Genomic DNA, 25,558 nt, shown 5'->3' with positions numbered 1-25,558 from the left:
ATATACATTTTTTTTATTTTATTTTGTGTGTGTATGTTAGTAGGTCTATAAATAGGTTGGAGTTTCTTCCTAGAATGGTGCTGCGGCGCTTTTTGAGGATTCTTCCCATTTCAACACATTATCACGTGAATATTTTTGTTGTTGTTGTTGTTGAAATAAAGCTTAATAGAAAATTTAGCTTGATTCGGTTTAGTGGGGAAGAATCTTCGAGAATCTACTAATATATCTGCGTTATTGACCCAGCCTGAGGCATGATGGCTGGATATTGGCCTAGTTGGCTCGACTTCGTATCGTTCCATGAAAATACAAAAAAAGGACGAGGCTAAAAAAAATATTTCGCTTTAATTAGAATCAAGTTTCGAGAGCAAAGAAAGGAAGCCAACTGTGTGTGGCACAAGTCACATATAAGAGTCTCCTATGTTTTCTTTGTTTTGACTGTCTTCTGTCGCTTTTTGCAATTCCGTCGCCAACATTGTCCAAAAATTATGAACTTCGAAAGTGATTTTCTAGCGGGATCTACGTAAACAATCCAATAGCCAATCAGAATACATTGATTCGCTTCATACTGCCTACGGGCGCTGCCAGCGTCATTGGGTTATGATTGGGTTATCAGAGTGTGAAGGGACATCCTGATAAATAGAAGAAAAGTTCCTTTTTTTGTCATGGGGGTGTGATGAAGAAAAAAATTCTGACTTTCTATGAAGCATTTCGTCTACCTACTACCCTCTCAATACAGAATTGAAACGAAACGACCGGGGCTACGAAACGATTGGATGCCGATGAACTAAAACCAAGACAAACGGCTCTAAACCAGCCCAACCGTTATTCTTACGACAATTTCATAACTTTCACTGCAAAACCTGCCATGCAGGTTTTGTAGCTTAAAAAAGTATTCATCCCTTACAGTTTTAATGGTTTTCTGTGTTTAAGAGATAAAAAATGGCACTTAAATGAACTCCACTTATTTGAGAGGGGAGTTAGACTGTCTAGCCTCTCTATCTCAGCTCAATCCAACTCAAACGAAAATAAATTACTTGCCTCCAGAAATTTTTCTCAATCTACTTGACTGCTGTACAAGCAAGGTGGACCAAGCTGGGTAAGAGAGAATGCTAATTGTCTAGCCTTGGGATTCGATCACCCTGGACACAATAGCTAAATTTCTTAAGCTTAAAGTTAATCAAATGTAAATGCACTTGCCTACCTAGCAAACTTGCCATGCCTTCAGAGATAACAGCTTTCAGGATTTGATCTTATTAAAATAAAATCAGTAATCAGAAACTAAAATGTTATCAAATTCAACAACAATGAGATTGCACGAGTTTAATTTCGCCAAAAATGCCCTTCTCACTGTGCACACAGGAATGGATACCTTTAAGTCACCCACTACGAGCATATCAAATATCAATTGCAACTGCACAAAGTAGAGTACAAATAACAAGCAAATGGGTTAGGTTGAGGTTATTTTATGCTGTAAGAAAAGCTGCCTAACCAGTTGGTTGCACATTCTCCCCTATCCACTTTTTTTTTCCTGCCTGGTGATAAATTAACTTATCAGAAGTCTTGGTGTGTTGCATTGCTTCCTATTTTTATAATAATAATAATAATAATAATAATAATAATAATAATAATAATAATAATAATAAAAATAATAATAATAATAATAATGATAATAATAATAATAATGGTCTTAATTAAAAGCAATAATGCATCAACCGTGTCATTATTTACAAAGAATGAAATCTGAAACAGATTAAGATAGAAAATACAACAAACTATTAATGGCAGACAATGCTAAAAATACATATATTTACAAAAGTGGATTTAAAATGTGAAGTACAAAAACTCTAGGTAATATATAATCATGGCCCCTGCTGCGTAATTGCCTAGTATGTCTTGGCAGTAAAAGATCATCAAGTGCAGTGATATTTGATGATATTTGTTGCTTGTATTTTGACTCAACCTAAAGGCTCATCAAAGTATGGCACAAATCATAAAAAATTATACTCAGCAATACTACCTACCAAAATGTCTAATTAGATAATTTATTATACACAAGGCTTATTATGAAAAGTCTGATTGGTCTTTGTTATTGGAATCTGTCTTCTTAACCAGACTGTTTCACCCTTTTTTTTCCCCATGATCTGATTTTTAATTCTAAACATTTCCTTGTAAATTGTTACAAGAATCTGTTGTTAGATCAAGATAACAACTCCTACCTGATAAGTTTGAGTATTCTCATTACCTGTTTGCTAGATAATGTATGGATATCACAGGAAGAAATTATCTATCAATTACTTATGGGAGCTAAAGGGTTAAAAATGTATAATAAAACAATTGTTGAACTCCATTTTTGCATATTAAGCAATTACTAGACAAGGTTGAGCATGATGTCATGAATTATCAATGCCAAGGTCTAAGTTATCAGTTGAAGCCGAAGGCTGAAGCTGATAACACAGACTCGAAGTTTAGTTATTCATGATATCATGGGAAACCAAATTCAGTTATTGTTATCATACATTTTTAAAACAATCTGCAAAAGACAACACTTCTCTGAGTTTGCAAAAGTTAATAAGAGAAGAGAACTCTACACAGACAAGAGGATTGGAAACTGGGCAGACTTTGAACTCATCATGATAAGCCAATATCTGCTGCAGATATTGCATTTGTCATGTCAACTTCACATGCTATTGCATATTGACTGTATGCTCTTGACCAATCAGAGTTTTCACAGTAAGTCTAGCATATGTAGTCATTAATTATAAAGCCTTGCATCTGTGTTATCTGGCTCAGCCAAAACCTCAGTTTGGATACAGTAAAATCCCACAAGTAAGAACCTACATTTTTTAGAGTTAGCCTTGTTACGAGGATCGAATTATTTTCACTGAATCTGTCACGCAATCCCAGACTTTTCTAGAATTATCTATAATCTGTAATATTCCAGAAACTTCTTTCATGTGACTCAGCAGTTTCCAAAAATAGTACAACTTGTAATACGCTATAAATAGTAATAGAACATTCTAGATAACTAAAGTAAATGTATAAAAGCTGGCTTGTGAGAAGTACAAAAGAGATTTGCCCGAGGGCTTACCCTCGTGGCTTGCTGACTGAACTTGTGAAAGCTATGATGTGACAAGGCTATGACCTTTTGACCTTGCGATATCCGGAGAGAAGAAAGAGAAGAAAAAGACCATAGCCAAGAAGGGAAGAAGATAAAGAATACAGAGTTCACTATGAAGTCCTCCGGAAGAGTTTGTGTACACGGAAAGAAAGTCATGAATCAAGAAAGCCAAGCGCTGTGGTCTTCAGTTGGCGGAAGTTGGAATTGGAAGTTGATCAAGACGACGAACACTTACACGGCATGAAGGATTGTAAGCCTGCTTTATGAACTGCTTAACTTAATCTTTAACCTAAGTAAATTAGACAATGTAAAACTAATTAAATAATAGTTAAAATGGGTAACTGCTTGTTGTTACATTTTTGCTGCATGCCATATATCGTACTCCGGAGTCTATTTTCACATATGCTTTGTTAGCGGACATTTGTTGGTCATTCGTGCACGTAACAGCCTAAACAGGTTCTTATATAAATGGTACTTAACAAAATTTTAGGCTCTTTAGGTTCTTAAAACAGGTTCTTATTCTTGGAGAAAAACACACCTGCATAACAAGTTGATAACTGTCCTGTATTTTAATTTTATTCACCACACCACCCCTACCCCACCCCCCCCCCCCACACAAAAAGGGAAATAAAATAATATAAATTTTAACATTTACATCTAATTATATGCTTGGCCTAGCTGTACTAAGCTTTAACTGTAACATTTCAACTTGTAATTATTACTAGCTTCACTGGATTTACCATACAGTAGTGTGGATCTACACTTTTTTTTTTTAATACAGCATTGTTTATTACACTTACACATGTACTTACACTATAATTACTTTTTACACCATGTTTAAACTACTTTAACTTACACTACTTACAATACATCTATAACAATACAGTTACACTAGTCAAATTTAATTACAGTTGATCTATTTACCACATTATTGTTTGCATGTTAATTGTCGAGTAACTACAGAAAAAATTTCCATTTGTTCCTGAACTCCTTCTCGTTATTACAAGTGACAGCAATATATTTTTCTAGATAAATTTTGTCGCGCACAAGTGAGACGAAATCATCGAAACGGCAATTTATGGTATTTAAAGCGTTAACATATAAAAAATATTTGCCTTTTCTCGATGCCAGACATTAAAAGTTTTTTCTCAGAAGTTGGTGGCGGCAGATCTTCGAGGTTAAGCAGGATACTGTATATTGCTTTACATGAGAGTGAACAGGTTGAGGTAGGAGGCGTAACTGGGTCTTGGGAATTTTCTTGCAATAGTTTTTTCCAATTTTGTGGAATAGAAGAAAGAATGCTATAATATTGCAAAAAGTTACATTTTACATTGAATTTATTGCGAAAAGAATTAAATGAAAGGAATTGACCCTCACACTTGCTTAGTATGCTTTGTAACTACTATTTTGCACTCATTTTTCTTAAGAAAATCATGTTTTGTACAGCAATGGCAATCTGGTTTTCCATTATGATTACAGTAAATAATTTCAGTGCACCTGCAATGTACTATATGATTTTAGAAAATAAGAACCTATTTTAATTTTCTTAGGCTAAATAGGTTCTTGTTTATAGGGGGTATAAATGGCAAATTTTAGGCTAACAGGTTCTTAATTGTTAGGTTCTTACTTGCGGGTTTTTACTGTAATTCATGATAATCATGCTCAACCTTAACTAACACAGTGTAATTGCTTAATCTCTGATGGGCAGAACAGTCCACCAGACACAAAACAGCTCAAAAACTAATGAAGATGTTGTGGCTCACAGCTCAAGAAGGGAGCCTAGACATGACGTAAATAATCCTTCAAGAACCCCCTTGGCACTAGAAAGAGCTGATAACCACATAACCACAACAATGAGGAAGATAAGGAGTATACTATCAATAATAATAATAATAATAATAATAATAATAATAACAATAATAATAATAATAATAATAATAATAATAATAATAACAAAAGTTTGAGATCTAGAGTCGTGCATCAACATGTAAGGTTTCCCAAACATATCAACCCCTCTTTTCCCTATAGAAAAAAGCTGACCCTGTTTTTTGCTCTAATATATACTTCAACTCTTTACCTGCCCTTAAATATGAGGATGGTTTTTCTTTGAAGAACAGTAATGTTTCCCCACCCTCTGTATGTCTCAGGCAAGGCTTTGGTTCAGTGGGAATGGCTGGCATTTCATACCCAACCCTTATTAAGTCAGTTAGCCAAGCTTCTGTTAATGTGGCATCCTTTGCCTCCCAGAAGCCTTCTTGAACCATTGCTATGCTCAGGTCCAGAACTCTGCTGAAGAAATCCTTTTTGTCAGATTTCCATTTAACCAAGAACTCCACGAAGCGTCCAGCATCATGGTAAAGCATTTTCTCATCTATCAAATCGTCAAGATAGTTGTGTGCATTTCGAAACTGAACAGCATTTGGCGGGAAAAATGACAGCTGAGATCCAACATCCCAAAGCAACCGCTGTGCCCAGTAACCACGCCAGATATCGCAGACTCGAAATGCCACTGTGATTGGTAGCAACATGCCCCATAAGGCTTTATTCAAGAACAGTGTGTTCTGTGAGTTAAAAGGGGCCATGATGTATGGAGGGAGAACAACAGGAGGGGCATCTGCATCAAACTCCACTTTTAAGTCCACTCCTTGGTCCTTCCTTGTTAAACGAAAGATGGCATCCACATCTGGGTCACCATTAACAACACCCTGCTGTATAGCTGTGTCCACCCCTGGGCATTTCACAAACCTGTGTGATGGGGGATCAGCGATGTGTTCCAAAGGATACCCTCTGGGCCAAATAGTACTCTGTCCAAAGTGTTCATAAGGATTTATCACAACAGAATCAGTCTTGTACACCAAGAAATCACCAGTTTCTTGCTGGTGGAAAGTAATTTCTCCACTTGTGGGCGAGTTGTCATCATCTGTTTCATAAATTATTTTTGCTCCACGTTGGATCGCATACAGGTAACCAATGTTCTTACGGGCATAACTCTTATAAGGCAGTAAATCATGAATACCATATCCCAATGACTTTTGTTTTTCCACACTCAAGAAAATGCAGTTTGGATGACTGAGAAACAAAACAACAATAATAGTAACTTTTCCGTTTAAAATAAATTATTCGTGTAGCTTTGCAGAAATGGGCATCTGGTAAACCCTACAGAAAATGATATGCAAAAGCAAGGATTTGGAAAACATTTGGTTAAGTCTAAAGTAAGTTTTTCCATTTTTTTTAATGTGTAGAGAGATTTGTTTGCTATGGCAATTTTTTGAAGTGTTTCAATTTTTCTGTTAAAATACATATATTTAACCCTTCCACTCTCAAGATTTCATTTTAGTAATTCTCATTACTGTCTGCCATACAACTCTTATGATGTTAGTTCTGAGAATTTGGTAGTAGATCTACTGATGATTTCTCAACTGATTTATTTCTTTATTCTCATCACTAGTATGTTTGATCTTGTATTGATTTTGGAAGGAGAAATTATGTCTTGGTCACTCATGGGAGTTAAAGGGTTAAGAAAGCCTTAGAAATTCATTGAACCTTCTAACTCACTTGTGCAGAAAATGTGGTATTTTGTAACTACAATTGAAATGTTTAAAGCCTTCCACTGAGAACATGTTAAGTTTCAACCATACTAGATTTAGCTGTGATTAAGTGATACTTCTTTTTGTCTTTTGATGCCATCAATCTTCAAATTGTCACATTGAACTAACAAAGTGTCTTAGGTTTCCTTTTCAGTTTTGCACAGTGTAGAGGTTACTGTGTTTGATTCTGTGCAGGTACAGGATCACATAAGTACGCAGTGTGTAATAAATAGTTTTATATTGAAGCATCGTCAGTTTAGATGAAACAATTTTTTAATGTAATAGAAAAATCCGAGCCCCAGATGGGACTTGAACCCACGACCCTCCGTGATCTAGTCGGATGCTCTAACCACTGAGCTACTGGAGACTCTATGGTGAGCAAGGGTCAACTTGTGGGCCTCGACTGGAACTGCATCGCGCGGCTACACAGCCAAGTATTGGCAAGTGCCTTTTGTGATAAATCAAGGTAACAAGTATACTTAGTGTACGTTGAGTTTTAAAAAGCTGTGTGCTGGAATTTACCTTCAGCTGATGGTGTTATTAAAACTTTTTTCAGAATTCTGACTAAATATGCTTTGTAGAAAAGTATTTTTGTGTTTCATTTTGGACCTCAGTCAGACCCTTTTTCAGTAAAAGATTTTCATTTGCACGTGATGGTGTTAATTACACCATAGCGAGTTAAGGGTTCATTTATATGGAGCTTTTCTCTGACATCTGAAAGTGTTGAGAAATTGCCACACACATTTATTCAGTCACACACATATGATGTTATTCAAGAACCATTTTTTGAGAAGCTGATTTCTCGTTGATAAAAATCTTCCTATTGTTTGGTATATTTTTAGATTCATTATTTCTTTTCTTTTCCTCTAAACAGCTATTTAATTCTAGCCAGTATTGTGAGATTGCTTGGTAAAAAGGGGAAGGGTTTTATAGGATATTTAAGCAGTTTCATTTTAAAATTGCATTAAGTAAGAAACGAAAGATCTTCATGTTGATTTATAGCAAAGGTTGGGATGATTTTCCATGAAGTAGTGGATGTGTTTTGAACCTTGTCCGCACAAGCAATTTCTAACCTTTTTTCCACTATGGAAGACACGCTTTTGCCAGTTTACCCTCCCTAATAAAGTTCAAATTTGCTTTGTTTATTTTGCATTTATAATGCTTGGGAGTAGGAAGCAGAGTTTTGAGAGGTCAAGTGTTTCAGCTATGCCAATCATGCCAAAGAAACTAGGTTTACTCTGTTGCTAGGTTTTTAACATTATTTTCAAATCTTGAAATTTTGTGTTGAAATTTGAAGCATCTACATGTGATTTGTTGTACCAGTAGAAAACACTGAGGGAATTTATAGGGCCTTTTGGCCACTGGATTATTGAGTGATTTTTTTTAAAAAAAAAAAAAACCTCTGTATTTAACAAATGGTAAACACCACAGCATACATTATTGAGGTATGGATGCACATGGGAGGTTGCTAAGCATGAAAGAAGTGTAAGAGTTGTGCATTAGGTGATAGCCAAGAGCAACTCTAGCTTCTTGAGTGCTTAGCAAACCTCCCAAGTGCATCCATAACTCAACAGTGTACACTGTGGCATTTACCATGTTTGTTTTATAACATGACATTGAAACATAATAACAACATCATAATAATAATAATAACTAGTATTTATATAGCACACATATTAAGAAACTCTCATGGTGCTTAATAACAGTTTCAGGGGACTTTAGCCGGACCGCATCAAGCAATTTACAATATCAATCAAAGAAACCTTATTTGAAGATGCCCCCTCCCCCTAATTCCCAGTAAACAGACCAGACCACATCACAGTAATCTTGTGAGTAGGTTCTTTAACATCTCCTGCTTAACCAAATTAACTGATTAATATGGATATATCAACAAAGTTGAAATGGTAAATTGGCCACCGTAACGATTACAAAAGCTGACGTTTCAAGTGTTAGCCCTTCATCAGAGTGAATAGAGGAATTGTGGGTTGTGTGTGTTTTTAAAGACAGAAAATGGAGCTACATTATTGGTGGGAACATGGCAACGAGAAAATCACGAATAAATTGGTGGAATGAAAAGCATTCATTGATCCCTGTGGGATTTAGACTGGGATCACAGGGATCAACGAACGCTTTTCATTCCACTAATTTATTCGTGTTTTTCTCGCTGCCATGTTCCCACCAATAACATAGCTCCATTTTCTGCCTTTAAAAGCACACACAACTCACAATTCCTCTATTCGCTCTGATGAAGGGCTAACGCTCAAAACGTCAGCTTTTGTAATCATTATGGTAGCCAATTTACCATTTCAACATTGTTGATATAACTAAATTATTTCGTTACCCCCACCGACGCAGCCCCAAACAGTTTCTTTAGAAACTATCAGCCTTAACTAATTAATAGATGCAGCATATGGGACCTACTGTTTATTCATCCTTTTCCAAGATGACTAGAATGTCTATCCATTTCTTGATATTACAAAAAGGTAGCACATTCTCCTCAGTTATTTTAAGACCTTGAGTGTTGGTCTGGCCAGGGTTCAAATCATTGACCTCCCATACAACAGTCTGGCGCTCTAACCAATTGAGCTAACTGGGAGGCTTGATACATTGTAACAAAAGAGTTTTCTTTTATCTAACAAATCTTACATGACCAGAAAAAACAAGCGTGCGTGGAAAACTAGTCTTTGCATTTGCTCATGTCAGCAGCATACACCCATGGGAAAATGGTGGATGCTGAATTCACCAATCAGAGTGCACGCTTTACTTTGGTTATGTTATAATAGTGCCACAAGTAGTACGTTGCTCGCATCAATCAGATCACTGCAATGGGTGTGTATATCGCACCAATTAGATCACCGTGTAAGGGTGTGCATCTCACATCAATCAGCACACCACATTAGGGTACATGTCTTGCCCAATCACATCACACCATCGGGTTATGTCTACACTAATCATAAAAATAGGGTATTGCACAATGTTTTGATGGAATCAAAGCAACATTGACAGACACCAAGAAAGAGATTAACAAAGAATAGTGAACTCATTGACCCAGTGTAATAATTCATGTCCTTCGTGACATGAGGAATTTGTTGCTATAACTTGTTGAGGTGAAAGTCATCAGAAAATTTTTCTATGGTTCTAAGTTACAACACAATATATATTTCACAAGTGGAAAGATTTCCATATAACCCCCTACATCCTCGGAGACCCAGGGGCTGCGAGTCGATTTTAAGTTAAAGGCAGAAAAGCCCCTGGGGACATTGTCTTACAAGACTAGTTCCAAACAGTCACAGTTGTTCTGGCATCTGATTGGTGCCAGAAAATCTTTGTTTTTTTCTGCCCAATCAGGGTGAGGTGTGCTTTAGAGTCCTTTCGTGCGTTTTAACACACACATATAGAAGCAGCTCAGTTGCTAGCTTTGGTTGTTTGGGCCGTGCGACTGGGCCATGCGATGGAGCCTGCTCGAGGCAAAAAGTGTCAGTCTCAGCACACAATGTAAGAGAAATCAATCAGATCGTCTGCAAAAATCTCAACAGAAATTATACTGAATACTTTCACAGGTATCACAAGAGAACGTGTATAAAAGTTTTCGAGGTTCATATGAATCACGATGGTTGCAGGCGTTGGTATGTCACTTTAAACGTTAAATGAGATGTAAGCTTAAATCTTTCGCGTGGTCAAGGTCATGTTTGCAATCATACCGAACCGAGATAATTGTGGCATGCCTTTGTGCCAAAATAATAGATCAAAGCAGCTGTTTATCATTTCCTTTGTCAATTTCTGAAAGACAAAGCCTTGAAGCGGCGATGGATTATAAATATTAGGCAGGATGAAAGGAAAAAATTCGAGGTAAATAAATTTTATTTCGATTTTTCATAGTCCATCATTTGTTTACAAATTTTAGGGAAACATGCATGCAGTCATTCTGTAAATAACTGCAAGAAATGCCAGACAAATGTGTTAGATTTCACACTGGCTTCTCTTCCTTCCAATTCCTCATATTATTAAGTACTTTTAATGCCATAAAACCAACCGCAGACAATATGTATTCTTGGTCACAAATACAGCGAATTAGGAATAAGGGAAAATCTGATGTAAAAGTCATGGGGAACACTGTCAAAACATGTAAACTTTCTTTATTTGACCAATTTTATTTGTGCCTCACTAAGTTAAGGCTGGATACTTAAAGTGAAAAATTGGCTGAGGATTTCATTATTTCTGTTTCAACTGTAAGTCGTGTATTTTCATCATGGGTTTACTTTCTGTATTTTTTATCATGGATTAACTTTCTGTATTTTGTATTGGGGACCCTCCCTATCTGGTCATTTAGAGCTAAAGTTGATAAGCATATGCCACAATGTTTTAAGTTACTGTATTCCAAGTGCCGTGGCATCATAGATGCTTCTGAAATCAAGGTGCAGGCACCTTCTAGCATGGTTTTAAACAGTGCATGTTATTCATCATACAAGAGTCACAACAAACAAGGGCAATGTTGTTATATCACCCTCAGGTGAGGTGATTCATGTGAGCTCACTTTTTGATAGTAGTATATCCGATAAAGAATTAGTAAGCCAAGCAGGACTTTTGAACTTGCTTGACAAGGGTGACAAAATTATGGCACACAAGGGTTTTACTATTGGTGACCTCATAGAGCCAATAGGATGTAAGGTTACAATGGCTACCTTTCTATCAAGCAAGGGGAAGTTTTCTAAGAAGGGAATAGATAGTAGCAAGGAGGTACATAATTTAAGAGTTCACGTAGAGAGGGCCAATAGAAGGGTTAAGGAATTTCATTTTTGTGATAGGATAATTCCCCTCACTGTAGCTGTAAGTATTAACCAAATGTGGACAGTAGCTTGCCTAACAACTAATTTTCAAGGACCCTTATTTTATGAGTGATCATAAACAATCAGTGATTTTAAAGTTCAAAATAAGATTTATTGGGACACTTTCACACTGTTAGCAAGAGCAAAAGAGGTTGTTCTCTTTGTTAGATACTCATATATATGGTTGAAATATAATATAATTTTCTGTTTAACCCAGCCTAACTCCTGGTTCATGTAGTTGACATAATGTCAATTGCAAAATAAATATTTTTGTAATAAAGTACTTTTTTATTGGATACATGATGGAAGGTGATAGTTAAAATAATAAAGGTGCAGTTTTCCTTGCATTTCTGAAAAAAACTCTCTGTCAAAGTAAATTCTCTCGCAATGAAATTCTTGTTGGCAATACACAAAACTGCAATCATTTCTAACTATTTCAACTGTCGATGAGCGCTTAAAAACAACTGACAATGAATGAGGTTCCTCTTTCTTTCTCCTGCTATGGTCGCATCTCGCTCAAACTGTTATGCTAAATCAGCATCTTTGACCATTTTCATTACAATTATTATTTGAATATATCAAATTAATTCATAGTCGGACTAATGCAAGAACAAACCTATAAAGACGGATGTCACTCCGACTACAACAAACACTGGAAGCTAGAAGCCTACCTTCTATTTCATGAATAAACTCTTTGTTAAAAAACTTGATTGCCTCGAGTAAGTGTCTCCTGGACAGGGAGGTAATCTTTTGCATATTTTATAATCGAATCATTGAAAGAAGTGGAATATTTATTAAATTTCTATGCCAAAATTCAAATGTTTTTCTATGTTTGACACGATGCCATGTTTTGTTTACGACGTGTGACCTTGTTTTCGTGTCAGATTTCCGCTGACGTAATCCAAGATGGCGGTGGCGTGATAAGGGCGAATTGACATTCACCAATCATTCTGACCAATCAGAATGTCTGGTTTCTTTCGTTCTTTGCACTGATTTAACCTGTTCTGCAAGGAATTAACTCTCTTCTGCACTGAATTAACTGAAAACTGCAATCATCTTAACCAATCAGAACTGAGAAATTTTTTCATGTATATTATTGGCTCTTAAACACATTCCCTTGTGATACTTGCAAAAGTATTCAGTATAATTACCAGTAAGATTTTCGCAGACAATCTGATCGATTTCTCTTACATTGTGTGCTGAGACTAATACTTTTCACTATGGGCAAAACTTCATTGCACAGCTCAAACAAACATAGCGAGCAACAGAGCTTCTTGTATATGTCCGTGTTACAACACACGAAAGGACTCCAAAGCACACTTCACTCTGATTGGGCAGAAAAACATAAAGATTTTCTGGCACCAATCAGATGGCAGAACGACTGCGACCGTTTGGAACTAGTCCTATAACAAAATGTCCCCATCGACTCGCTTGCTCTTCACTTGCCATATTCGTTGCTGTCCAGGGATTCTTGATTTATGTGTTGCAAACAGCTTTTTACATTTTCGTATTAATCAAGTCCAAAATAATCACACAAGAATTTAGAGTACCTTCGTTGCCTAAAGTAACGTTATTTTCATTAAATTGTCCCTCTTAACTTCATTGCGCTCCCACGAAAGAAAATGATACAAATACGAATTCCACCATGCAAATATTTATAGTGCAAATGAGTTATTATAATTTGAATTTCCTATTGCCACGTCAAAGCTTGTATTCACAAGATATTAAAACTCCCAAGAAGAAGTTAAAAGCGAAATAGTTTACCTCCAATCTGCCGGCGTTTTAGTATCACCCACAACTACAACTTTCCAGCCTTTTATACCTGCCAACTTCTTCACATCTGCTGTAGGAGTATTAATGGTGGTCAAAACTATCCATTTGTCGTGAAATTCTCCTTTTGGAGGCGATGGCAGGCGAGGGATTTCTTTCCAGTTAATTTCTTTCGTATTTATCTCCACGACCGAATCAGCAGTGTTGGTGTCATTCGAGGACTTCAAAACCCGTAGGTTCGAGTTTGTCAAGTAAGTAGATACGATAGGAGAGCTTGTTTTACTGTGAATGAGTGTATAAAATACACCAAGTAGCAGCGCAACGGCAAATGCCGCGAGAAAGGTAATCCACGCTCTAGACATCACAGTATTACGGCTTTACCGATTTAGTCCGCTCAGAGCTGTAGTCTAGACTAATTGTCATTACGGGCAACGCGGAAATACGTTTTTATGACGTCACAGTAACTGGTCAGTGGTCATCAACTTTAGGCTGCCAAGTGCTTCCAATATTTTTGAGTTATTTTTTTTAAAAAAAATAACCATATGTTAGCGTATAGATTGATGTATTGTGGTGTAGTGTAATCTGATCAGCGCAATTTGGTGTATCTCTAAGCAATCTGATTGGCGCATCTTTTTTTTGGTGTATCTCAACGCAATGTGATTGGCCCAGTTTTTTGGTGTATCACAAACCAATCAGATTGTAGTAGTTTTCGATGTCGCACCAATCAGAGTGTTCTTGCTAATTTGTGGTTTGACAGGTCTTCAAATTTCAGCGAATCAACGCTTGAGTCGGAGAGAGCGGTTCGCGAATTAAGGAGATGTATCAGTCGTGTTGGAAAGTGGTGGAGTTGTGATCGTTGAACGACTATGCTTATTCTTCCTTCTGAAGGAGACTGAGTGGAACATGAGAAACATTTTGAATCAAATATTACTTCAGATGTTGATAAGAGCAACTTCAGGATATTTCATTGCTATATATGAGTTAATCAGCGATTCCAGATTACACTACACCACAATACACCAATCTATACGCTAACATATAGTTATTTTTTTTAAAAAGATAACTCAATAAAAAAATAACTCAAAAATAACTCAAAAAGGTCTAATTATAGCAACATTACAAAATATCCCAATTTTTGAAACGATTACATAATTTACTAATATAAACAAGCCATGACCTTTCGCGAACCTTCTAGAAGGTCATGAATGTCACGCAACATTATTTTTCGTAACAGACTCGAAACTGACGGTTTTACTGAGATTTCAGAAAGCAGCCTCACAGCTGTCGTTCAGTCAGTGAAATCGCTTACTCGGCTCCCAATATTGGCCAGAGTCGCATGGTAGGTGCATTGAGGAGCAGCGGTCTGCATGCGCAGCGCTGGAGGGTCCGCGAAATAATGAGGAAAATAGACTGAATTATTTGCAGCGCTGTTGGTGGGTACACTCTGATGAAGAACGCCAAAACATTGTAAAGATCTCGGTCATTCGATCAACAGCGTTTTCCAAGTCGTTCAGTTTTGTTATTCTGGGTCTCCCATTGTTGAGTTATTTTTAAAAAAAAAATAACTATATGTTAGCGTATAGATTGGTGTATTTTGGTGTAGTGTAATCTGATCAGCGCAATTTGGTGTATCTCTAAGCAATCTGATTGGCGCATCTTTTTTTTGGTGTATCTCAACGCAATGTGATTGGCCCAGTTTTTTGGTGTATCACAAACCAATCAGATTGTAGTATTTTTCGATGTCGCACCAATCAGAGCGTTCTTGCTAATTTGTGGTTTGACAGGTCTTCAAATTTCAGCGAATCAACGCTTGAGTCGGAGAGAGCGGTTCGCGAATTAAGGAGATGTATCAGTCGTGTTGGGAAAGTGGCACGCTTGCACAGGAAAAACCAAACATAACTTCTGATTCTGGCCCTTAATGGTCAGAATGATAACTAGGACTTTGTCTCTGACGAAGGAACGGCAATAAGCACAATTTGAACCTACGAGCAGGTTGTTGTTTAGTATCGTCATGCAATGTTGGAGAAAGAGATAGCGTTGCGTGATAAGTTCAAATTAGGGCTGTGGAGGGGACTGCAGGAAGCGTTGTACCAATGCAATTTATTTTTGCCAACAATTCAGACACCAGCATCAGTTATATAGTATCCCATTTCAACCTACGTATCCAAAAAAATAACTCCTGCATGCGTAGCATGCCTATGTTTGTAGACTGATTTCGATGAACTAAAACCACGTCTTAACAAATAGCGGTATAGGGGAGTCATTTTGTTTGGAGTTGTGTACTGTTTGCTGACCTAGGCTGGCCGTCCAGTTACGAAGCGCGATCTTGGTTCTTCGGTCGCCCTCGCCTTCAGAGTTGTCAAAAACAGCGATAGTTATCCAGACAAAGCAGGAGATTAATTCTGTAAGATCCTTTTCCAGCGAGTCTGAAGACTGGTTGGATTTTTAAGTGTTATTCGCATGAAGTGATACAGATAATTATTGTGTTACATACATACATACATACATCCTTTATTTGGTAAAGCAGGTTGAGGAAATGGCAGCTAATGCTGATGTGAACCTGCTATCTACTAATAAACAGCTAAAAATATATACGTGTCCTAGTATGAATAATCATACGTATCAATAATACATTATATATACGGGTAGGATAAGTAAGTAAATATATATATATATATATTAGTATCAGTCAAATTAACTCAAACAATGCATTTAAAGGAAAATAAATACAAAGATAAGATTTAAATTTAAAAAAATTTAAAATAAATAATATTTGTAATAATAATAATAAGATAACAAGATTGCAAACTAGATATCAGTAGTACTTAAATTCATCACTGATATTGTTGGTAGCAGTGGAGTTTGAGCGGAAATTAATTTGGTCAATGCATTTTTAGAATTTCTTAATACTAGCCTTAAAAGAAGAGTAACTAGGCTTAGACTTTAACTGACTAGGTAGGCAATTCCAAACAGTACTAGTGCGATGAGTGAAAGAATTGTGCAGGGCTTTGGATTTGGGACGTTTAAGAGCAAATCTTAAGTTATCTCTTAAATTGTATGAAGTCTGGTGCTTTGTAAATAAACTGTTTATGTTATCAGGAGCTAGGTTACGAAAGGCCTGGTATGCAATACAGGCAAGTCTTCTCTTATACATGTAATGTATAGATGTCCATTTTGCTATGCCAAGAACTCCATGTTTTGGGATATTTGTGCTGATCTTGTGAATCAGTCTGGCAGCACGGATGTGCGAATCCTTGAGGTTGGCCAACAAGTTGGAAGATCCCCACAACGATATACAATAAGTTACGCTTGGCAGAATACCTTTGAAGTAAATAGAATCCAGAGTGGATCGGTTGAAGGTCCTCATCTGTTTAAGCTTAGAAATCTTTGCATTGAAGTTTGAGTTCACCATTTTAATATGAGGAGACCAGTTAAGCTTGTTGTCAAGTTTGACTCCTAAGCAAGATGAGCTGAAAACCCAGTTGATTGGTTTATCGTCTATAGTGATTTGTCTAATTGGGCCGATGAATGGTATTTTTGAGATAAACATGACTTCAGACAAGGCTGGATGGATGAACATGGAGTTTAATTTAGACCAGGTAAGTAGTTGATGCAAGAGAATTTGAATTTGGGTTGAAATAGAGTCGATAGAGTTTCCAATGATGTAGGCAGTGGCCTCATCAGCAAACATTTCTATCTTTGAGTCAACAGACAAAGGTAGGTCATTTGTAAAGATGCTGAAAAGTCTTGGGCCCAATAAGGAGCCTTGGGGTACGCCAGAAGTTACTCTCATTTTCTCAGAATTTGTACCATTAATAGTCACAAACTGGTGGCGGTTATTCAAGTAATTAACAATCCAGTCAAGTGAGTCCCCACATAGACCAGAGGCTTGAAGTTTATCCGGTAAAATTTGATGAGACACACAAAAAATATTCATACACTCACTTTGCACCGACGTGCGGTGCCTTTTCATTTTGGTAATTATTCGCTTGGATGAGAATTTTACCTTTATAGACTGATTTTTCGCCATTCCACCCTTCTGATTTTCTGTGCCTTTAAGAACAGGTGTCCGTAATCAAAATATGAAAAGATTTGTTCATTTCATATACTTGCTGTTTTATCAACAAGTTACCTCATGAAAAGGCACAACCAAACGTACTAAAGACATGTAATAGAGATCTACTATCAACTGCTGTCAATAAAGGCTTAATTCAAGATAAATTATAAATGAACCAATCATGTTGGACGGTCTCAAATATTGCATATCTTAAGCGCCCTCAATCGCCTATATAATAATCTTTGTGGAGCCTTAGCCCAGCAAACAATTCACAATTTCTTCGATTTCCACTTCCTTTGTAAACATCAGTAAACAAGCGTTATTCTGTTGCAACAACAGCTACTTTAATTTCCTACACAGCTCTAATTGTTTTATGCGAAAGCATTTTTTAATGAAACCCACTTTATTATTATTATTATATTTTTATAACTCAGTCATTTGAAACTTTTACAGGCACATGCATGTTTACCTGAAGTATATTCCACTATCTTGCATGTGCATTGCATTATTTTATGCAAATAATCAACTACTCTTCTTCCATTCATTTTTTGTAAGATTAGCTTTGCTTTGCTTTACATACACATCACATGCTCTGCCACTGTAAGGATAATTATGATCCCCATCATTAATATTACATCATATCCCTACAGAACATTGTTATGAAACATTCCTATTTGACTTGTAGCCATTTTCTTTCAAGGTAGCAAAATATATGTATATTGCTGAAATTAGTAAGGATTTCTTATTGACTACAACTAGTGTAGCTATACCAGTGCTCCCCTTCCCAGTAATAAGTTGGGAAAAGGACATTTGTATGGTGCTATCATTGTTTACGTTTGGGAATATCCCATCCCTGATTTTTATTTGACTGGATGGGCACATCTGTACACAGGCTAATTACAAGCTTTTGGTTACTCCTCATGACTTAGTGTTAACTGGGATATTGACAGCTGACTTGATCTAATCAATTTTCTCCTGAACATTTTTAACAAACAACTTTGACTTCAGAAATACTTCTGATAATTTCCCTCTGACATTTCTAATTTGGAAGATTAATCATCATAATCATTATGTTCTTTCCACCTCCATAAACACCCAACATAAGTTCTTTGTTTATAATTCAGGCAGCTTCTGAATATAAGAAATCAAGTTTAGAAGATAGTTGATTAATTCAAGGCTGTTGCAATATGAGAAAAGACAATACAGTGCTTTATTCACATAAATCGATCAAATTATATTATTATAATTATTTTACCTTACAGTACTTTTGTTTTTTAAACATTTGTTTTTTTAAAAATTTGTTTTCTAGTAGTACCAAGATGGTAATGTTACTTTGTGAATCAGGGAGCTATATAAACCAGAAGTATTCTGTTAGCTTACTACATTTTATGTTGCAGATGGCAGTAAGTTAGTAAAGAAAGAAAAGAAAAAGCAAAAAGAAAGAAATAAAATGATTAGTGAGGGAAGAGCAGCATAAAAAAGACATACAACAAATTATTCATAATTGTGAAGGGAAACAAATACTTGTTGGGAAAGTAAAATTATTGCTCAGAAAAAAATCACAGCTTAGAAAAAAAAATTACAAACTAAGGTGGAAAGTGAAAACTTAATTTATTACCATTACAATGGACATTTTGTACTTAAACATACCACGGTTTATTCTTCCTCTGGTTGAGCCAATTTTTGTATTTTTGGGGGCTTCAGTCCTATACATGTTACAGTCATGGGTTTTTGGCAACCTATGATACATACAATAACGAGTGGGGATAGGGTGTCCGTGTTACACGGGCATGTTATGTCTTCTCGGTGAATCTGACCGGAATGCCGTTGACATGCCGATTTTTACGGTTCAAGCCACTGCTTTACAAACCTGATGGTGCAGCGTCCTCGGATCACCGCTTCAGCCATTAAAAAACCGTCTCATTTTTAGCCTTAGTGCTTATGCTCTTCTTTAAACAAAACTTAGTCGCCACGGAGCCGCCAGTGAAAAAACAACAATTTCATATCTTGTGCAACTTCAGTTCGGCTTTGGCAAATTATATAATTGAGCTTTAGAACTATCCAAAAGGTGAACAGAGTTTCAAAGTTAAGTTTACAGTATTCTTTCTAAGTTTTGCCTATTTACACTGTCGATTTGATTCACGGCGAAAACATTGTAAAAGTTAGCGGCATTTTATGGTTTCGTTGAGATGTTCGCTGACCAACAAAATTTCCGCGGTGTCGTCGTAACGCGATTACGGCTTTTACAACTTAGACCTGCGTGATCTGTTCTTTACGTCATTTTAGTGCCTTGTGCTGGGCCGAGTGCATCATGTCGAGGCTGAATGTGAGCTCATAGATGCGTTTTTTTTTTTTTTCATGATAATAGCCCATTTCCAAATTATCCTTGGCCTCATTTTCAAAACGAGTCCTGGTGCTCATCCTTTCATAAGAATGGTTGAGCACCGGGCCTCGTTTTGAAAAAGAGACCAAGGGTAATTCGTAAATGGGCTCTTCCTTCCCAGCCCAAGCGTTGTGCGCACTCTGATTGCGTTGCATCATGGTCGTAAAACAAAAATTGAGTCATTTGCATCTTGACGCGTTGGAGTGAACTTCACTGGTGGCAGCGAGATAGCGTCGATTGTAAAGGGGATTCACTGTCTGTTGCTTTTCTTCGAAAGTTAAAAAGTTTGACGGGCCTGCGCGACTAGACTCCCGTCATTCCTCCGTGACGAATTCGTTCTTAGGAGACAACTGACGTTATTAAGAAAGATTCGAAACTGCAATCTGCCTAAGAATCTCGACACAAATGGCAACAGTTACACTCACAACCGATGGCGGGATGAATAATTTCAAAGTAAGAAATTATAATCTTAGAGGCAAGTTGTTTAATAGGGAATCGACCCTTAACATGCAAACGCATATTAAAGAGACAGAGACCTTGTAATACACGAACTTTTTCTACCAAGCGTAAATACGGGATTTGTAAAAGGAGAAGCCCCACGCCTCCTAAGAACAAATTTGTCTCGCTCCACGTTTAGCAAAAACGTACAGAGTTTCAAAATACCCTTCGAGGATAGAGGAAACCTGGATGAGGGTTTTGAGAAACGTATCTCTGGAGTTATTTCTGCAGGAGAGAAAGTATACTTCAAATCAAAGAAAATAGCGCGCGCATAGAAGAAAATATTACCTTTTGTAACACAATCTCAAACGGCTTTGCCAAATCTCGAGAACATACAGATGGGGACATGACACCTCAAAACTGACTCTTATTATCACATCGCAAAGGAAAGTCATCAAGAGATAGCCTCATAAGAGCTAAACTTTGAGGGTACGAAATGTTTAGTCAAAATCTGCCGATTTCTGCCGCTTTCTCCGCCATATTGAAAATAACGAACGCTACAATGCGATGCAATTAGAGTGCGCACACCGCCTGATTCTTTCCCATACTTTTGAAATTTCCTATCAGAGAATATTTTAGCCCGGAGCGGCGTGGGAATGACCGAGGAAAGGACAAGGATTTGGCAAATTAGGCAGCGCACCCCTTGCCGAGAATTCCGAAGATCTCTTTCCAGAGGAGGAGAGAGAGTCCCGCTATTTTTCGCCGCGAGCCATGATCGAGCCGTGATCTCTGTTTAGGTGCGAAATAATAAATATAAAACGAAGGAGTCTATTGGAATCCGTTGCGGCTGTGAAAAGGATTATCTAGCACACAAAGTGTTTAAAAATTATAAAATATACAGGTGTTAAACGATAGAATTAACCAATGAATTATCTAGAAACCGTTGAGAGCTTTCTTATTATGGCGTTAGAAAATAAAGGGAAATTACATTTTTTAGTCTCGTTTTCTGTTTATTCCACGCTGAATCAGGAACTGATCAGAAAAATAATTCTTAATCTTTAATTTAGATCGTCCAACACCTTTCTTTTAGATGACTAAAGGTGTAAACAACCTGCACCTGAATTTGTAATCAGGTTACTTGTTCCAGAAACATGTGGCTCTTTCTTGTCAATAAATTTACCATAACTTTTACATTGCCAGGCCTATTTTATTTTACCAGAATCAAACAGGAAATGTAAGAACTTAAGGTAGAAAGTCATTTTGAAAATAGTCAACATCCCGAAGGTACATTCTTAGTATGCGGGATCTGTTTTACGTAGCTTAACAAGATTCGCTATTCAAGAGAAAAATGATGACGATGGTTAAAGATTGATAGCTCAGGAAGTGTTACCTTTATAAGATGGTGACCGGGATTTCCTTCAGAGGAGAGCTAGACCGTAAGGTAGTAAGTTGTGTAAAGTTATCAGAATACGAAAGAAAGAAAGTATCAGCTACACAAGGAGTCGTATATGAGAACGATCCTTCGCAATATCTAACACAAGGAGTGTTAGATATTGTTCTATCATAGGTTATCCCAAGTAATTTCATTGCGTTCCTTCCATTTCTGTAAAGTATTTCATACAACGACTTTTTTTCGTGAGTGACGTGGTCATTCGATCTAGTCATTCAAGAGAAAAAGTTCAAATTTACAACAGTGCCCGATTAAACAGAACCTCTCGGTTTCAATCATTAACTTCGGGGAACAGTGCGGATAATAATTATTCTAAAAAACTTTTTTGTGGTTGGACGACGCCACTGCAAATGTCACCTCCAGCTCCTTAGCGGTATCGGAACCTTTCTGTTTAACGATACTTCTGATTGTGAACCTTTTGCTGAAGGTGTCAACAATCGCGAAAAAGCACTCGCTCCCACTGCAGCTCCTACAGAAGAGGCTCCCACTGTCTTAGCAGCCTTCCCACCATTCTTTGCGAACTGAATTCCTCACTCTAAAGCAGAGGTCCCTAACTTTGAGAGAAACCGTCCGAAAACAGTGCTTTTAAGGAACCCATGTTTGGGCTGGCGAAAGGAAATTTGACTGGAAGTACCTTGTCTATGATGCAGACCGCTTGATGACCTTCCCCAAAAACATTTTTTTCGACACTATGCATAATTAAGTCCCAAATACTATTTGCTTTCATTCAGCAACAACTAAACGGCTTTCTCAACACTTTCAATAGCTCGCATGAAGTTTACTTTACGACCACTGTAACGGACACTGTGAATGTAGATGGTCTCCCTCAAGAATCTAACGCAATAGATTCGATTAAGACTCGAATCGCCGGGCGCTATCTCTTGATCTGGCATCTTATACGCAAACTTTATGGCAACCGCAACCAAATTCTCTCGAAGCAACTTTGAATACGTGTAGTTTCTGTCATTCCCACCTACTGCAAAAATGCAAGTCAGTTTATTGGGATTAGTCAGTGGAGGCGAGAGCCAGCATACATCAAATATGAAAACAACTGTACTGCAATTTATTGTGGGAGCTTCCTGATCGCGCAAAGTCGTCAGTGTTAACACATTCTGAAAAATAAAACAGTAGAAACTTTCTATTGGTCCGTCATTTCCGCCTTCCATTCCTTTAGACCATTTCGTATCATAGAGCATTTTCAGCTGATCGACAATACCCTTCTACGAACTTCATTAGAAAAAAGACCGTGCGAATTTGTCAATTATTCGCCGATTCACCATAGTTCACCTATCAGCCTCAACTTCGAGTGCCAGGCCCACTTTTCTTACCTAATTTCCAACCATATTATTACCCAAAACCCTTTCCAGTAACTGTGCGTTTTCTTTTTTAGCGCTTGATGCAGAAGGGTCTCTTTCCAGTCAGGTAGTGAAGTAACAAAGAACAGTTCCATGATTACTTATATTTGACTCTTAGCATTACTCGATTAATGAGAAGGACAGAGAAAGGCCAGGGATGGGCTTATATCGTTATGTGCTGCCCCAAAGGATGTGGGTTTTTTTTTTTTTTAGCTCTTTTGGTCTGAAAAGGGTTACAGTTTTACGATTACGGTTTGGTTTACGTTCTCGTTGGTAAACAAACGCATATATACGTATGTCTTTTGCACCACAAATGAATAATAGAGAAAGAGAGTTAGTTAGATATAACAATCAAGAAGAACTTTCAGGTGTATTCACAACTTCGGAATCAATTTGAGATGGATTCAAGAGGACAGGTTCACAAGCGGGTGTTGAAAATGGCCTGTCTGGGCTGAAACAGGGTTAGGATTTCGAGAACCGCATGGTCAGCTCATCTTAAACAAGAAATTCTAAAGTTCTTTCTTCCAGTCTACCGGGGGAAAAGAGACGGTGAATTTTCCATTGACGTTCTCGTCATTTTTCATTTAATACCCGCCAAGTACAGGCTAGACTTAATCATTTACTCTAATCGTAGCCTGTGTACAGCAGCCCCCTATCCTTCAAGAGAAAATCGGCTTTCTTTTGGAGGGTAGTGTGGGTGGCTCTACATACTCTATCCTAATCGCTACCCTCAGCATTTGTAATAATGTTATGGTGCGAAAAACAAAAACCAGAAAGAGCAATTACGAATATGTGGAATTTTCAAATTTTAAGCCAGGCTGCTGACAACAAACCACATGGTTTTACATTTTTTTTTTATGCAAATGAAGACTTAAACTGAGGAGAAACATAACTGGATAAAAATATTTGCCCTCCGCGATAAAAGGTTACAAAGGAGACTATTGAGCATAGAAACGTAATAAGTTTCCTTCTAAACGTCAGATTTCTTTAATTAATTTCCAACCAACCTAATCACATTATTTCCATTATAATACCGTGCCATTTCATAACAAGACTTCCTTTGATAATTGACAAGATTATTCCCTTGATTCTCTTGTTCCCACGTAATATAATGGTCAAATGCAAAAAACGAATTTCCCTGTTTTTCATTAAAAAAAAAAGTAACACCATGCATTTTTCAAAAGCATCAACTGTTCTCAACTCTCTATTTTGCAAAGATCATTGCTTTAAAAGGACCTTTAAATAAGAAACACATTGACTTTCCTAGGGCAACGGAAGTTGCCAAAAGAAAGGGAAAATATTCATCATATTCTCCACTCGCTTTTCGTTCCTTAACTCCTGAAGTAACTTTGCATCCTTTTAGCTCAAGCTAAGAAATAAAGGAAGCTGAGAGTGAACTGCGGGAATGATGTACTGTTCTTAAGCTCAAAAGTGATTGCCTTTCTGATTTACTCCTTTGGCAAAACTAGATCTCTTTCCTCAGTGATAAAAATTCCACCGGACCGCAAAAGTTCCAAATCACTACGTGTTCGTAAATACGAGGACAGTTGTTCTTTCGGGAGAAGCTCAATTTCCCCCAAAATATCTCTTCATAACTTATCAGCATTTTTTAAAACTGGCATTTTATACCCAATGCTTACTAAGTCAGCAATCCAAGCTTCTGTTAACAAGGCATCTTCAATCCCCCAGAAGCCTTCTCGAACCATTGCTATGCTCAGATCTAGAATCCTACTGAAGAAATCCTTTTTGTCAGATTTCCATTTAATCATTTTGTCAGATTTTCATTTAATCAAGAACTCGACGAGACGCCCAGCATCATGGTAAAGCATTTTCTCGTCTATGAAATCGTCAAGATAGTTGTGTGCATTTCGAAACTGAACAGCGTTTGGTGGGAAAAACGACATGCAACTGCGATCCAACATCCCATAGCAACCGCCGTGCCCAGTGACCACTAGGCCTTTCCCGATTTGGCTCGTAAAATCCTAAAAAAGTGTTGGCAAAATTGGCTAAAAAGTGCTCAAAATCTCAAAATAGTGCTCAAAAAGTGCTAAAAGTTGTGAGCTCGAAGTTCTAAGCTTGTGATCAAGAAGTTGTGAGTTTGAAGTTCTAAGCTTTTCGTAAATATGTCAATTTTTGCCCTCTTTTGCAGGCATTCTTTGAAGGACTGCTGTTCTGATCTATTTCTCTCAATATCAGCCAGGCCCTTCTCACGTTTCTTTGATTTCGTGTGTCTTTCAAAAAAACTTTTCTTATCACTGAAAACTTCGCTGCAGGCGTTGCATCTAAGCCTTCCTTTTACCACGGCAAAGTGTTGGTTTGGGTCGGCTCTTTGAGACGATCCCGTGTACTCACATTGGTGGTTTTGACGCTTCCCCTTTGCTTGTTCTTCCCTTTGTTGATCGGAACTTATCGCTCTCGTGCTATCGAAGGAAGCACTTTCTGGAACACTAAGGGATGCTCCAGCATTTTACTGTTATTGTATCAATCACTTCTTCGTCTTCAGTGCTATTGTTTTCCGACTGATTTAGTGCTTCCATTTGTGCTCTTAAAAATCTTAAACATTTACGAATTGTA

At 37.2% G+C, this 25,558-nt stretch overlaps 1 protein-coding gene, 1 long non-coding RNA gene and 1 pseudogene across 2 annotated transcripts; 1 reads left to right on the top strand and 2 right to left on the bottom strand.

The window, feature by feature from the left end:
- Window positions 1-4,984: 4,984 nt before the first annotated feature.
- LOC111329412 (uncharacterized) lies at window positions 4,985-13,731 on the bottom strand. The gene is made up of 2 exons (XM_022934120.2): window positions 13,296-13,731; window positions 4,985-6,187 (listed from the first exon to the last, which is right to left on the bottom strand). The coding sequence occupies exons 1-2, from the start codon at window positions 13,661-13,663 to the stop codon at window positions 5,125-5,127; spliced, it is 1,431 nt and encodes a 476-aa protein (XP_022789855.2). The 5' UTR covers window positions 13,664-13,731; the 3' UTR covers window positions 4,985-5,124.
- Window positions 13,732-19,787: 6,056 nt separating this feature from the next.
- On the top strand, window positions 19,788-21,372 carry LOC148725300 (uncharacterized). The gene is made up of 2 exons (XR_015990504.1): window positions 19,788-20,194; window positions 20,807-21,372. It is a non-coding gene; the product is annotated as an uncharacterized LOC148725300 (long non-coding RNA).
- Window positions 21,373-24,175: 2,803 nt separating this feature from the next.
- LOC148725299 (uncharacterized) lies at window positions 24,176-25,521 on the bottom strand (annotated as a pseudogene).
- Between the last annotated feature and the right edge of the window lie 37 nt (window positions 25,522-25,558).

Source organism: Stylophora pistillata, chromosome 8 (assembly GCF_964205215.1).
Source record: "Stylophora pistillata chromosome 8, jaStyPist1.2, whole genome shotgun sequence".
Taxonomy (NCBI): Eukaryota; Metazoa; Cnidaria; class Anthozoa; order Scleractinia; family Pocilloporidae; genus Stylophora; species Stylophora pistillata.
The sequence above is the reverse complement of the archived record's forward strand: the minus strand, read 5'-3'. Positions and strand labels throughout refer to the sequence as shown.